The 16,631-nt window shown below is 44.1% G+C and overlaps 1 protein-coding gene across 1 annotated transcript in view; it reads right to left on the bottom strand.

Annotated features, from left to right (window-relative positions):
* Positions 1–15,558, bottom strand: part of DNAH3 (dynein, axonemal, heavy chain 3) — a 230,099-nt gene extending 214,541 nt beyond the window's left edge. Inside the window, exons 1-7 of the mRNA XM_006892705.1 lie at positions 15,526–15,558; positions 14,449–14,553; positions 10,671–10,905; positions 8,915–8,981; positions 8,552–8,723; positions 3,650–3,836; positions 1,762–1,957 (exon numbers count right to left, since the gene is read on the bottom strand). Of these exons, the coding sequence (XP_006892767.1) occupies positions 1,762–1,957; positions 3,650–3,836; positions 8,552–8,723; positions 8,915–8,981; positions 10,671–10,905; positions 14,449–14,553; positions 15,526–15,558 (995 nt within the window). The remainder of the gene's footprint in view (positions 1–1,761; positions 1,958–3,649; positions 3,837–8,551; positions 8,724–8,914; positions 8,982–10,670; positions 10,906–14,448; positions 14,554–15,525) is intronic.
* Positions 15,559–16,631: the final 1,073 nt, after the last annotated feature.

The raw sequence follows: 16,631 nt of genomic DNA, 5'->3' as shown, positions 1-16,631 counted from the left end.
GGGGAGAGAAGTGCAGCAATGAATGAATGGAAATCCAAAATCTCTGTAAATGCTCATTAAAATTATTTTAAAACAAGAAGATTCCTCTTTAAAATTAATAGAAAACTCCAACACCTCCACAAGAAAAAGATAAACAGCCCACTTACAAAATGATAGAAGACAGGAAAAAACACTTCACAAAAGACATTCAGTCTATAAACACAAAAAGAACCACTTAAGATAATAAACTGTCAAAGAAATGCTAACCAAAACAGTATGATTCCATCTCATCCCAGCAACAATAGCACATTTCAACAGGGCAGTTAACAATAAACGCTGGTAAGAGATTAGAACTTTATTACACTGCTGGTGGGAATGCAAAATGGTATAACCTTTTTCACACTATGGAAAGCAGTTTGGTGTTTCCTTAAAAAGTTAAAAGTGGAAATTTGACCCAGCAATCCCAGCGCTAGGTTTATATCCTAGAGAAGTAAGAGCTGTAACACAATCCAGACTCACAACCATGTTTACGTCATCATTACTCTAATAGAGAGTATTAGAAACAAGCCGAATGATTTTCCCCCCATTTTTTCTAAATTTATTATTCATTTCAATAAAAATTGAAATTAATTGACTTTGGATTTCCATTCATTCATTGTTGCACTTTTCTCCCCTCCCAACCCTCCCCCCTCATACACTACCCTCCTGGAAAAGGAAAAAGACAAATTCTTTCATTGTTTTACAATCCCTCCCCCCAGGTCCACTCCACTATGCAGCCTTGGCTCTGGAAGCCGAATGATTTTCAATGAACAAATCATTGAAGAAACCAAATGGGACATCCACCAAATGCATCATGGAGAAACTGATCAAGAATTTGCAAAATATTGCACAACATGGATGAAATATTGAGTAGCATATATCATACAAAAAAAGGACAACGATGGTATAAGACCAATAATATAAAAAGTTAAGGAAACGTATCACAGTTTTTCTATCCATTCATATGTTGATGGACACTTGGGGTGCTTCCATCATCTCCTTCCTGTTGTGAATAATGCAACAATAAACATGGGTGTACATACGTCTGAGTTGTGGCTCTGGTTTCTTTAGGGTATACTCCCTGTAGCAGAATTTCTGGATCAAATGGTATCTCTATTTCCAACATTTTGAGAACGTGTTAGACTGCCTTCCATAGTGGCTGTACCATTTTACACTGCCACCTTTTAGTGAATGAGAGGTCCAATCTCTCCACAACCTCGCCAGCATTTGTTGTTTGCTGCCCTGTTGAACTCATAGCTGGCTCTCCAGAGGGTTTTCAGAGGCTGTAAATTGCATGGAAAGAGATTTTCCTTATTTCTCCTGTGGAGCAGCTGGTGGATTCGAACCATGTACCTCTGGGTTGGCAATGCAACTCCTCACCACTAAGCTAGCCGGAACTCTTTCCAAAAGTTTAGAGATGAGGAAAACAGAGAGGCAGTGATGTAACAGACCCACATCATTCATGAAGTGATGGAACTAGGATTCGAACATGAGCAGGCTGGCTCTACCTCTGTGCTCTCAGTCAGCACAGTCCGTTGCGTAGAGACAGACAGGGGTCTAGGAGGAGCACAAAGAAAGGTCACCTGTGAAGGGCGAAGAGCTGATACTTAAGGTCTCATGTGCACTTTGGTCTAAGAATTTTGTCTGATGCTGCTTCCACTGTGCCCAATCTGGGAGGTTCTCTTCTGTGTGGAAGGAAGGAAGGATGGATGGGAGAGAAGAGGGAAGAGAGGCACGTCTTACTCTGAGAACCACAAGTCCTTCAGGCTGAGCATCATGGGGTTGACGACATGTAGATGCTTCCTGTTCCACTTCTTGGCAGACACGTAGGCACTATGCCAGGGCACGGGGGCCCGGATCACCCTCTGAGGAAACGGGCGGGGGATGCTTGTGATGCAGAGTCTTTTTCTCTCTGTGGGGTCCATGAGGATGTAATCAACTGTAATCAAGAGAGTAAACACACAGTGCAACAATGAATGAATGAAAACCCAAAATCTCTGTAAATGTTCATTAAAACAAATAAAATTTAATAATAATTTAAAAAAAATAGAGTAAACACCCTGCTGTGACCAAGTGGGAACTCTGAGCGGCACCGTGTTCCATGCTTAGAGCCAGTGCAGGTTTACTCCACAGACTGGCTTACTCTCCCCCCATCTAAGATCCGGCAGCTAAGCAGGGCTGGGCCCCTGGAGAGAATATGACTCCTAGTGACCCTGTGAACAACAGATCTGAACTCTGCCCTGTCCTGTGCCATCCTCATCATCTCTGCCACATTAGAGTCTATCTTTATAGTCATTATGTCAACTGGGCTTGTTAAGGATCTTCCCCTCCTTCGCTGACCTGACATTTTCCCACGCATTATTCTGTTCTCAAAAGACTGACTTCTCCTAACAACATGCCCAAAGTAAGATAAAGTTTCACAATCTTCCCTCCAAGGAGTATTCCGGTTGTACTCTCTCCAAGACATATTGGTTTACTCTCTTGGCAGTCCATGGGATACTTGGTGCCCTTCTCCAGCACCACAACTCAAAGGCATAAATGGAAAAATAGTACCTGTTCATGGATAGCAAGACTCAATTATCGTAAAAATGACAATCCTACCAAGAGCAACCTACATGTTTAACACAATCCCAGTACAGATACCAAAATAGCAAAGGCAACTGGCAAGTTTATTTGAAAAAGAAAGAGACCCTGAATAAGCAAAGTTCTTCTGAAAAAAAAATGGGAAGCATAGCACTCTCTGACCTCAAAACCTACTGCACAGCTGTAATAACCTAAACAGCACAGACAAATAGACCAATGGAAGAGACTCGAGAACCCAGAAATGGACCCATCTACCTACGTTGTTGTTAACTGCTGTTGAGTCGAGCACGACTCATAGCGACCCTATGAACAAAAGGCTTGAAGCCTTTCTAGAACTATCATCATTTCTCAACTGCTATTTGACAAGGAAACAAAATCTATCAAGTGGTGAAATGACAAACTCTTCAACAAGTGGTGCTGGCAAAACCAGACATAGACTGGCAGGCTGGAGGAAGCTGTGGTGGTGTGTAGTCGATAGGAAGTTACAGTGTGACTAAAAGTGCTTAATCAAACTACATCTTGAAGATCAGCTATATGTACCTACCTCTAGGTTTGGATAAGACCTTCTTATCTAAGCAAACCGTATCTTCTTACCCAAAAAACACAAAAGAAGAACAAGCCCTGTCCAATGCCCTTACTAATCTATCAATATTCCCACAACGCCTCCCCCTTTTGCGATTCCATTTCTCAAATGCACTAGCTTCTATCTCCTTTGTACTTCCAAGAAGTAAACAAAGTTTGTTTATCCACATGCCTGTTCTAAGTGTTGTTTACTTTAAAAAGGCAAAGACCCTATCAATTGGAACCCTGTTGGTAACAGAATATTGGGCCCCATCCTGAAACTCTTCACTCGGAGTATACATTTTAACAAGATTCTCAGGTGATCTGAATGCACATGGAACTGGAGGGAGATGGTGGATTTCAGTGATGGGACACTGTCATTGGGACTGAAAAGTGAAATGATGCTTTTGGTATTTTCAGAGGAACCAGCGTGGAGACCTGACATGAGCAGAAAGATGACGCCTCCCTCCCGCTCGCCCAGCCTTACCAATGCTTTTCCTCAGGCTGTCGTAATAGTCCTTTTCCTTCTCCTGAAAGAGCTCCTTCAGCAGGGGCTCCAAGGTGCTTGTTAGCAGTTTGTTAGGAATCAACTTTGAAATCCGGACTGCCACTTCATCGTCCTCGGGGGCAATCATGTCTCTCCGGACCCCGTTGGTCAAATAGAAGTAGTATCTCTGCAGCATCAACACAACAGCAAGGAAATGATCAGGATTGTGCCCAGCCCCCACACCCACCCACCACTAGGCGGCCCTGTGCACAGCGCTCCCCTCCTCACTCTTCACTTGCTGCCAGCATGCTTTCTGGATCTGCCACCTAATACTCATTGGGTCCAGATTATGGGCCAGTTTCCGTCATGTCTCTGGAGGATACGAGCAAAGCCAGACAGATTTCAATGGGATTTAAGAAAGGACTGTCAATGGCAAGGGCAAGAAAAGAATGGATGGGGAATGAACGCAGTATTGGAATAGGTGGTTGTTGTTTGGTATGTACCATTGGAACCAACCTATAGCTGACCCTCCAGTGAGTTTTCAAATGCTGTAAGTGACACAAGAGAAGATTACCAATCTTTTTCTCTTGGAACAGCTCATCGATTGGAACCACATACCTCTCCGTAGGCAGCACAATTCCTTAACCTCTAAACCACCAGAGCGCCCTGGAGCAGGTGGAGGGAAGGGCAATCTGAAATGAGTGGACAATCAGAAACTATCTGTATTGCAATTAACGGTCTGGAAGAAGACATACACAATGGTTTGAATAGGGAGGGAGGGGGAAGTAAATAAAAAATAATATTCAGAGATGTTGTTACTGGGGAACTCTGGTGGCCTAGTGGCAAGAAGCTGCACTGCAATCCCAGAGATGTTGTTATTGTTGTGGTTCTGTGACATTGAGTCACTTGTGACTCATAGTGACCCTATGTACAACAGTTTTGAAGCCTGTCTCACTGACTACGACACACCTACCTCCATTGCCTTAGTTACTCTATCAATCCATCTCATCCAGGATCTTCCTCTCCTGTGCTGTACCTCCACCATTCCAAGCATGATGTCCTTCTCCAAGGATCGGTCCCTCCTGGACACATGTCCAAAGTAGACGGGAAGGAGTTTCAAAATCCCAGCCTCCAAGGAGAAATTTGGTGTCACCCTCTCCAAGACAGACCTATTTGTTTTCTTGGAGGTCCACAGTATTTTCAAGACTCTTCTCCAGAACCATAGCTCAAAGGCATCAATTCTTCTTCTGTCATCCTTAGTCATGTCCAGCTCTCTGATGCATAGCAAGTAATTATGAAGACCATGACCTGAATCAGGTGCACCTTAGTCTCTAGACTAACATCATTGCTCTTCCGTACTCTGGAAAGATCCCTGACAGCTGATTTACCTAATGCAATTTGCCTTTTGACTTACTGACTGCTGGTGCCAAAAGCGTTGGTTGTGGAGTCGAACAAGCTATATAACAACCTCAATCTCTTCTCCATCCATTATGGTGCTGCCAACTGGCCCAACGGTGAGAACTTTTGACTTCTCAATGCTGAGCTTCAATCCATCTTGAAGACTACAGTCCTTGACCTTCTGCAGCAAGTGCTTCAGGTCCTCTTTAGTTTCAGCAAGCAAGTTTGTGTACTCTGCATAACGTAGGCTGTTGATGAGTCTTCCTCCACTCCTGATGCCATATTCCTCCTCATAAAGCCCAGCCTCCAGAATGATCTGTTCTGCATATAGATTGAAAAAAGTATGGAGACAGGACGTATCCCTGAAACACTCCCTTCCTGATTTTGAACCACGCCATGTTTCATTGCTCTGTTCAGAGGACTGTTTCCTGGTTCAAGTATAGGTTTTGCATAAGCACTATCAAGTGTTCTGGGATTCCCATTCTCCTCATAACCACAATTTGTTGTGATCTACCCAGTCAAATGTCTTTCAATAGTCAATGAAACACAGATAGATATCCCTCTGGTATTTTTTGCTTTCTGCCGAGATCCATCTGACATTGGCGATAATTTCTCCAGTGCCACAGCCTTTTCTAAACCCAGCTTGCATTTCTGGTAGTTCTCTGTCAATATACTGTTTCAGTCACTTCTGGATTATCTTCAGCAGGATTTGGCTTGTGTGTGTTAAGAGTAATATTGTACAATAATTTCCCCACTCTGTAGAATCATTAGAGATCCACTATTTAAAAAAAGAGATAACTGTCAAGTGCCATCATGGGAGGAGCCTATTATGCATCTTGAAGCATGTTTATATTTGGGGAGTGTTCAGCAGGATAACAAACTCTTCACATGGATTCAAACAGTTCACCTCTTTACAAAACATTCTGATAAGATGGCTTGAAGCTGTGAGCTCCAAGGAATTTCCAACATCCTGGTGAAATTTAGGATGGTTCTTTTTTTTAATTATTTTTTTAATATTTTTTTTATTTATTATTAATTTCAATGAAAATTTACAGAGATTTTGGATTTCCATTCATTCATTGTTGCACTTTTCTCCCCTCCCAACCCCCCCCCCCCAGTACACTACCCTCTTGGAAAAGTAAAAGACAAATTCTTTCATTGTTTTACAATCCCCGCCCCCCACGATGGTTCTTACAAGCCAACCATGATGTTGTGAGTTTAGAAAGCAACCTAAATACACCAACAAAACCAAAATGATAAGAGCAACCCGGCAGTTTTAGGGAGCTTCACACATTTATGGCTTGATTCTAAGCTCCTTGATGTGGCCCTAAGAAAAAACATCTCAGATGGAGGAGAAGTGCAAAGTGTAGGAAAAGGGTTCAAAACCAGCTGTGGGCGTCTGTGCTAACTGCCTCTGAGCAGAGTGGCAGATAATTGCCAACCCTTCATTCTCTAGTCTTCACGGAAGCTGTTTAATATAAGGTACTCGATTATTAGCATTGTCTGGATTAACTCTTGTTAAGATCCAGATTCCCAGGCTTCTCCTCAGGCAATTCAGGAAGATTCAAAGCCACGTGGCAGGTAAGTGATTTTTATCTTCACGTATTTGAGAAGTTTGAGAAATTCTGCATCGTTCTCAAGAGCACAGAGGCATGCTGGGACTAGTCTGGCCTGGCCTAACATCTAGTTTTCCCTCCTACTGGGCGACCCTGGGCAAGTTGCTTCATCAGTGTGCATTTCACAATTCCACACCCGGGCAACGTGAAGATTCATAATGAGTAAGTCGTGACGTGGCACTAACTTGTGCACATATTCAGCCATTGAGGGCTTTATTATTAACCATCAGAATACAGGGCCAGGGGAGTCTCAGGGGGGTGCAAACAGTTAATGCACCAGGTTCCTAACTGAAAGGCTAGCATTTGAGTCCACCCAGAGTGCCTTGGCAGAAGGGCCTGGTGGTCTACTTCTAAAAGGTCACTTAACCTCATAGAGTACAGCTCTACTTTGACAATACACAGTGCCACCATGAGTCAGTGTCACCTGGCAGCGAATGGCTATAAACACACCACCTGTTTGTGCTAAAGCTTTGTTCTTCTCTCATGAAGGAGCTAGAAACAGAACAATACAGGGGCCAGGCAGGTATTAAGTGGAAATTTGCTGGGTATCGGAAAGTCATAAAGAATGTTGAGGGGAAAGTAATGAGGAGTGTGTTTCTCATCTCATAAAGACAGTTGAACCTCAGTGCCGAAACTTTTAATTTTTTAAGAAAGACTGGGAACATTGCCTCATTTTCAAACCATCTACAGTTTGAATTCAAGCTACAGTAGGATTGCCAGAGGAAACACAGTATACAGTGGGGCACACAAATACTTTTGTCGTTGTTAAGTGCCGTCAAGTTGTATACAACTCATAGCGACCTCATGAACAAAAGATCTGAACCCTGTTCTATAACTATCGTCATTTCTCTAATGGTCATAGAGTTTCCAAAGGCCTGTTGTTGAAGACGTAGATGCCAATCCTGTTTCCAAGTCTGTCTTAATCGTGGAGCTTCACCAAACCCTGTCCACCATAGGTAACTATTATGCATTTGATATACCAATGGGACAGCATTCAGTATCAAAGCAACCCCAAGTTATCTCAGTACAGCAAATTGACAGACCAGTGCTGTACCATTTAACACATTGCTGCACAATTTTAAATTGATGACCTTGCTTAGAAACACATTTTTTTTGATGTATTACCATCATTTGCAGCATGGTGTTAAAACAACTGTTCTTCACAAACACAATTAGCAGGCCCTCCAGCCCCAACCAACTTTTAAATACAAAGGCCTGCCCAACAGGTCCTGACTGACTTAAACAAGAGGCTTCCAGCCCACAAGTGATTGTTAACTAAATCCAGGTGAGCAAATTGGGAATGAAATAAAATGACCAAACATGTACTTTTACTTTAAAAATAAAATCCTCCTCCCTTTTTTAGCTGACAGTCAAATTTAATTGGGTGCCTTGGATTTTGCTTTATTTCCATGTGAAATCTGGCATCTCTCGCCCAAGTTGCCACTTTATGACCTGAGTTATATGAAGATCGAAAAGCATAATTTTGTAGGACTGACTTTGTAGACAGGAGCTCTGGTGGCCTAGAGGTAGGGAATTGGACTGCCAATCCAAAGACAGGTGGTTTGAATCCACCAGCTGCTCCTTAGGAGAAAGACGGGCAATTTCCTCCTCTGTGATTTACAGTCTCTGGTAACCTGCTGCAGGGTCAGCTCTGCTTTGGATCAGTTTTGACTTGATGGCACGTAACACCACCAGCGTAGAGAAAATGTGCACACGCACGCACGCTTGCGCTGCGCCTCCCTCATGAGTCTGCCACAAGACCTGGCCACTGGTATTTTTAACACACTTCCCAGTTCATTCTGCTACAAACTCCAGTTTCTAACCAGATCGACTGAGACGCTGAGTTAAGACTTAGCAAATGAAGAAAAAGGTAGCAACAGGCACATACCTCCAAGTCGGATTCGGACGGTTGGCTTTCTTTACTTTCTAGTTCCATCTCCTGTCGTAACATCACATCAAACTGTTCTTCCGGACTCATTGGTTGGCTTCCTGGGAAGTCCACGGATGTCTCCATGTCCTTCCCAGTCAAGGATGGCGACCTGTGCTGGACCAGTCTGGTCCTGAAATGGAAACAAGCTCTGTCCGTGAACCCAGTTCACACAGATGCACTGTGAGGTCCACCTTTCCGGTCCCAGTAGCAGAGCACTGGGAGTGCTGCGGGACAGTTTTCTGGACACCATGACCTTTTAGTCTCTCCACAACCTTCTTCCAGGGTAGCCCAGTATTGGCCATTCCCATTGTGACACCTTACCTGCTGGATTCCCCGGTGTCTCTGCAGGAAAGCTTCATTTTCTTCTTATTGGGCATGGTTTTGGTAACTAGAAGAGGATGGGGGTGGTGGGGGATACTTCAGTGATGGAGTAGTGACTTGGGCCATTTTCCGACCACAGAGACACAAACAGTAGGGCAGCCAAAAGCACAATAGGGCAAAAGGACACAGAGGGGTGGGTGGGATGAGGCAGGACAAATAAGTTCTGGTTTCACCTGCATCACTAACTGACCCCAAGAAGTGACTTTTTCACTCCAGGCCTCTGCTTTTCAAACTGTAAAATGGGTTGTAAATCCCACTGTGATTAACTGCATCTGAAAACCTGCTGGGGAGTCAGATATGGGTCGGTTCCGACTCGAAGGTACACCACGACCACAACAACCACCACAATAAAATAGGGAGCTCTGGTGGCCTAGTGGTAAGGAGTCCAAAGAAAGGGATCTGGTTCAAATCCACCAGTTGCTCTGCGAGAGAAAGATGGGCACTCTCCTCCGTGCCCACCTATCCTGTGCCTCTAAAAACTCGCTGGAGGGTCAGCTATCAGCTGGTTCTGACTTGATGGTCAACAACAACAACAACATTATTCTGTAAAATCTTTCTATATTGAATTGCAGCATTATCAGTTATAACTTACTCAACTCTCAAACTCAAGGCCTTCTGGTTAGAATCTATGTACTCATAGCTGACTCTCCACTGGGTTTCTAGGTCTATACATGGCACAGAAGGAGACTACTGGACATGAACTTCAGGAAGGGCACAATTTCCTACAAAACTATAGTTACAACATCCTCAGTAACTGGGCAGAAGCTTTTGAATTTCTTTTTCCCCTTTAAGTACTATTTCCTTTAAAAAAAAAAAGTGATAAATAACACTGTGTTGAGATGAAGGAAATAATTATTTAAAAGGAATATATGATTAGGCATTATTTTCAGAACAATAGTCCAGAATAATAGGTACATAGCAAAGTGGACTGGGGCCAGGGGAGGAAGGATATTATGCAACAATGAATAAATTAAAAAAAAAGTATATTGGGGGATGTTAATCATAGGGTTGCACAATTCAGTGAGTGGGGGGTGAAGGAGATGGGAAGGATCTTTTGTGGAAAAACAATATATTCAAACTTTGTAAATAAACCAGTATAAAATTTTTTTTAAAAGGCAAATTTGGTGGGTAGGAGAGAAAATGTACAATAGATGAATGAAAATCCTACACAGTCCTTGGGGAGAGATATCATGCTTGGTACGGTGGAGGGACAGCACAGGAGGGGAAGGCCCTCTATGAGGTGGATTGATTCAGTGACTGGGGTAATCGGGATGGGTGTATCGGAGACAGTGCAATTGGCACAGGACAGACAGAGCAGGGTTTAGGGCTGTTGTACATATGGTCGCTATAAGTCGCAAGCGACTTGATGGCACATAACAACAACAACAATTATAGTCACAATTAAAAAAAAATTTTTTTAGGGAGCTCTAATGGCATAGTGGCAAGAAACGGCACTGCAATCCCAGGGTTCAAATCCACCAGATGCTCTGCTGGAGAAGGAGGAGCAATCTCCTCCTGTACCAGTCAGATCTGATATAACAGCACACACACAAAAAATAATATTTTTTTTTTAAAAAAAAAGAAAGTTACTGGCATAGACTCACATATGGTTTGTTTTGTTGTTTGTTTGTGTTTGGTTTTTTTTTCTCACAGACTCACATATGTGACTTGTCGGATTTCAAACCCGAGGTTGGACATTTCCACATACCTGGTGGCAGCACCTGAAGTCGCTTCTCCCTGGGGATGTTGGCGGCAACCGACTGAGTGGTCTTTGCCATGTTTTTCAACTTCAGATGCTGGGCCGTCAGGGTGTAGTTGTTGCCAATGGCGTCGCTGGGCCCGCGGTACTGATGTTGCTCTTTGAAGGGGGCAGCGAGAGTCCATGAGGTACGTTGCATCAGTGGGGGATAAAGGCTGTGTGCCATGATCGTCTGCAGGGGAGACAAACGCAGAGGAGTCATGAGAAGCCCCCTTGGGGAGCCTGGCCTTGGCAGGACTTGGGTTCGGCTCACAGGGAGCCCTGTGGGGTCCCAGACACAGTACCTCCTGCACATCTAGCCTCACTGTCTATGACAATACTTTCTGAATAGACCCCAACTATCCTTCTCTGACCACTATGAGCATGACCTTCAATGGCAAGGATAAGTCCTCCACAGACAGAAAGGTCAGTGAGTGAGACACTCTTTATCGACAGCCTTTATTCTTTACCACTAAAGAAAATAAATAAATCAGTTGCTAGAAAGTTCACTCCAACTCACAGCAACCCCATCCATGTCACAGTGGAACTGGGCTACGTAGAGTTCTCTTTTTGTTATCTTAATGAACATTTAAAGAAAAGTTAGATTTTCATTCATTCATTGTTGCACATTTTCCTCCCTGCCCCTCCCTGTTCACCTTTTAAATATTCATTGCATAATTCCCCCCACACACATCAAGTTCACTTTGCTATGCACCTCTTATCCTGGACTGTTGTTATATAAATAATGCCTAATCATAGATTTCTTCTAAACAGCTCTTTCCATGATCTGTTCCAATGCAGTGTTCATTATTTATCCCCTCTTTTCTGAGCTTCCCCCCAATTCCCAGCTCACTTCTATTTTATAACAATGGCATTATGCAGTATTTGTCCTTTTGTGACTGAGCTATTTATTTCACTCAATATAAAGTCCTCCAGCATCGCCCATAATGTGTAACTACATAGAGTTTTCATTGGCTGATGTCATGGACTGAACTATTCTCCCTCCCCCACCTCCCCACGTAGACAAATGCAGTTCATCATGTGGCAACTACGTGAGCTCTCCCATGATCCGAAAAGTCAAAGAGTTGTAGAGAGATTAAGGTTAGAACCTAACTCCCTTACTCCCATTGTGGCCCGGGCCAACATAAGGTATGTTTTCTAGGGAGTGTGACCAAAATGGCCAGTAACTCACCAGAGACAAAAGAGGAGGAGAGCAAAGGGGGGGGGGGACCCAGGATCACCAAGGAATAACGGACAGATGTGCAGTGTGTCCTTTAAGACTCAGGTTCCTGAATTAAAAAGCTCTGAACACCAGGGAAGGCGAAAGCATATGGAAATCTCCATGGAGCACCTGGCCAAAAGTCTTTGTTCTGAAAGAAAGAAGGACTTTTAAATTATTCACTCCCTCATCCGTTTCAGTGCAGTGTACACAATTTATCCAGTTTTTCTCAGAATTTTTTTATTTTGTGTGTGTACCGTCAAATCAGATCTGACTGGTACACAGGAGGAGATTGTCCCTCCTTCTCCAGAAGAGCATCTGATGGATTCGAACCGCGGGCCTCTGGGATTGCAGTGCAGCTTCTTGCCACTAGGCGTGAATAATTTAAAAGCGATGCATGATAGGGTATTATGGTTATCACAGGAGTCCACAATTAAGGTCGCATAGTGGAATGTACTTGGGGCAGCGGGAGCGGTGTGGGGGGATTGTGTCCCAGGGAAGGAGTGTTTCTTTTACTTTTGAAAGAGAGGAGCGAACTGGGGGGTTGGGCTGGGCAGGGAGAGAAGTGCAGCAATGAATGAATGGAAATCCAAAATCTCTGTAAATGCTCATTAAAATTATTTTTTAAAAAAATTGTTCTTTCTACTTCCTCCCTGTTTTTATTGTTTCCATTCAATCTTCTGTCCTCTACGTTGCTGCATTCTGAGATTTAACCTTGAATAAATACTGCTTTTTCTCTTCTACCAGAAAAAAAAAAAAGAAAGAAGGACTTCCGTCCACCACTGGTGGGGGAGGTGGGGAGAGAGAGAGAAAAGGAGAGCGAGAGCGCACGCGCGTGCTCACCTTTCCCTAGAAATCCAAGCCCCTACATGAGATGGACTGGCACAATATCTGGAGCAATGGCATTAGGTGTATCGGAGTCAGTGACAGGGCAGGCTTCAGAGTCACAGACGACTCCATGCCACATAACAACAATGACAACAAATGGAAAGAGAATACATTTCTGTTTGTTAAAGCCAACCACTTTGGGTAGCACTGCTGTAGCAGTACTTGAGAACTAAGAGTTGTTGACCTTTTGTTTAGGGGTTTGTGGGTTGGTTTTTTTTTTTTATAATTGTGATTTTAACAAAGCTTTACAGAGAAGCTGGGGTTTCATTCATTCATTGTTGCAAAGTTTCCTCCCTCTCTCTCCTCCTTTCTCCCTCCCCAAGTCCACCTGGCCATACACTTCTAGTTCCAGATCATTGTCACCCATATGTTGGATCATACCTGCCTCTCTGATGGTTCTACCCCTATCTGTTCCAACTCAGTGTTCATTACCTAGTCCCAAGACTTTGAGTCACCTCCAAGTGGACTCAAACCTGCAACCTTTCTGTTAGAGGCCCAGCGCATTAACTGTTACACCCCGAGGGACTCTATTCCTTACAGATATTATTGTTAGGTGCCATCAAGTTGATTGAACTCATAGCGACCCTATGACCAACAGATCTGAACCCTGCCCTACCCTGTGCCATCCTCACCATCTCGAACATGCTCAAGCCCATTGTTCCAGTCACTGTGGCAATTCATCTTGTTGAGGGTCTTCATCTTTCTTCATCTTTCTCTGACCCTCCACCTTTTCCAACATGTTGTTGTTGTTATGTTCCATCGAGTTGCCTGCAACTCATAGCAACCCTATGTACAACAGCCCTAAACTCTGCTCTATCCTGTGCCAATCTCACTATCTCTGACACATCCACCCCGATTACCCCAGTCACTGACTCAATCCATCTCACCGAGGGTCTTGCTCTCCTGCGCTGTCCCTTCACCCTTCCAAGCATGATGTCCCTCTCCAAGGACCGGTCCCTCCTTGCAACATGCCCAAATTATATCAGACAGAGCTTCAGAATCCTTGCCTCCATGGAGCAGCCCGACTTCACCCTCTCCAGGACAAGCCTATTCATTTTCTTAGCAGTCCATGGTATATTCAATACTCTTCTCCAACACCACAGCTCAAAGGCATCAATTCTCCTTCTATCCTCCCTGGTCATTGTCCAGCTCTCTGATGCATGACAAGTGACTGCAAAGATCATGGCATGTATCAGGCACACCATAGTCTCCAGACTGACATCATTGCTCTTCAGTATAGTGTCCTTTTTTCTGAGCATTGGCCCTTCTTCACAACATGCAAAGTATGTGAGTTGACATTTCACCCTCCTTGCCTCTAAGGAGCATCCTGTTAGCACTTCCTCCCAGACAGAGGGCAATAAAGTAGATACACTTACCCTCATTTTGTGGTTAAGGACACAGATGTCCGGAACGTTTAAACAATGCCAGAGGTAAGTAGAGAAAGCAAGATTCAAACTTGGTAAGGCAGCATGGCTCTTCCTACCACACTGCTGTAGCCGCTTTGGGCCAAAGACCCTAAATCCATTTGTTAAGTCCCTCTGTTTGCCCTACCAGCAGTAACCACTGAAGACAGGTAGTGTCCTTCACTGGGCCACCCTCAGCAGGAGAGTGGAGGCCGGGTAGGCATACCTGATAGAGTTCAGATGGTTCCTCACTGGCAGACGTAGGCAGAGGGGGGAGCTCTGGCCGCTTCTGGGGGTGGCTCATGTGATGTATCGAGTCCTCTCTGCTGATCTGTGAGAAATGGGAATAAGGTTACTCCTGAGGACTTAGGAAAGCTTTCCAGATCTCTGAGAATACAGCAAGGCATAAAGAGGCCCCCAGAAAAGTTAGAGACCAAGCACTCTGCCCACCAAGACCTTCCTCATACATTCTATACTTGTCTTTCCTTTTAGAACCTTAATCTCTCTCCTGTAGCATCTTGATCCTTTTGAGTTCTTCTCTGTGAGCAAACTGAGAAAAATGTTTTCCCTTCTGCAGAGAGCCCCAATTCTGCGAGAGACTCAGCATCTGATTATCATGAAAGGAGCTCACATAAAAGAAAAAGAAGGCTCTTGCTTTTTACATATGCAAAGTTACAAGTAAAAACTTGCTCATACAGTTGTAGTGAACGTTACATATAAATAAGCAAGTTTCAATGCTTCCCACGAAGAGAGCAAAGTAGGATTTAAACAGCGAGGGTGTTGGACCTTTTACTCCATTCAGTGAGGGAATGCCTGGGGGTGGGCTTCCAGAGGAGGGGTGATCCTGTGTCCACCATGGGCAGTCCAGCTCCCAAATGTCTTTCTGGGATGAGCACCTTGCAGAGCTGAGGGGACTGCAGTTTTGAATTACACTGAGCAAATTTTTAATGACTCACTTCCTATGCATAAGACAACTACAGCATCTGGGGCCTGGATGGAGAAAGTACAGTTTGTGACAGGTCAAAACTCCTGGGTTAGGTTTATTGAACAGTGTTGCTGAACAGCACTTTAAAGATGGCTCGGGGGACTTTCAAGAGTCAGAGTGACATTCTGACATTTCCAAGTTAGGCAATGACCCTGGACTTGACCCCTCTGTAAGATGAGACAGACTATGTGAGGTGTATTCACTTAGGAAGGCGGGATAATGAGGGAGGCACAGGAGTCAGCTCTGAGGCACCCTTGTCTCAACGCCTCCCCATTGCTTGCTCGCATTAACATTCATCATCTCCCCTGGAGCACCCACCTCATTATCGACTAAACCAGGAACCTCTACCATAGTCTCAGCTCATTATGTGCCAGCACCGTGCAGCCTTATGAAAGTTCTCACACCCATACCCAAGCTGGAGAAATGAAGGCTTACAGAGGAGAAGTAACACATCTTAGCCAAACAAGAGCAAAGACTTGACTTTGAAGCCAGTGCTTTTAAACACTCGCTCCCAAAGTGCTGGAATCCCACTGCTTCCCAATACAATGGAAAGGGCAAGAGCCACAAGGCAACCGACTTTGGAAAGGGCGATATTTGTTGAGTCGATTTTGACCCATAGCAACCCTGTAGGATAGAGTGAAACCACAGGCTATCTGCGTTAGGGGAGATCACGGGATCTTTCTCCTTTGGAGCCTTTGCTGAATGAGAGCTTTTTGGTAGCAACCAAGTGCTTTACCCATTGCACAACCAGCATTTTTACAAGACCTACTGGCAAGGAGTTGTGCTGCCAACCCAAAGGCAAGCAGCTCAAATCTATCAGCTCCTCTAAGGGAGAAAGACGAGCAATCTCCTCCTGTACAATCTAAGCCTCTGAAAACCCACTGCAGCGTGAGCTGAGGCCGTTTCGACTCAATGACACATAACTACAACATCACCTACACTGACATTTACATTAGACAAAATGACCCTGATCCACAAGCAAAGGTGCAAACTGAGTCTGAAGGTTTTAAGGGCATAGAATGAGTGCATTGATCAAATGGTCAATTTATCCATTGGTTCTCAAAACTCCTAATGCATCTGACTCCCAAAAGGGATTCCGTTAAAAGCAGAGATGCCTGGACCCCACCTCATACATGAAAAGTATGGGAGCCTCTGGTCCTGTTGTTTTCAACTTAAAAAAAAAACTTGTGTGGAGGGAGCTCTGGTGGCCTAGTGGTAAGAAGCTGCACTGCAATCCCAGTGGTGAGTGGTTCCAATCCACCAGATTCTTTGCTAAAGAAGGAAAGGCAATCTCTTCCCGTACTAGTCAGATCCGATTTGACAGTACACACATAAAAAATAATAAAACATTTTAATAACAATAAAAAAAGAACTTGTATGGTTGATCGAAGCCAGTGCATCATCAGAGCTCCCTACACACACAC

Source organism: Elephantulus edwardii, unplaced genomic scaffold (genome assembly GCF_000299155.1).
Source record: "Elephantulus edwardii isolate Elephantulus edwardi_28Jun2011 unplaced genomic scaffold, EleEdw1.0 scaffold00117, whole genome shotgun sequence".
Taxonomy (NCBI): Eukaryota; Metazoa; Chordata; class Mammalia; order Macroscelidea; family Macroscelididae; genus Elephantulus; species Elephantulus edwardii.
This window is presented reverse-complemented; position numbering and strand designations above follow the sequence as displayed.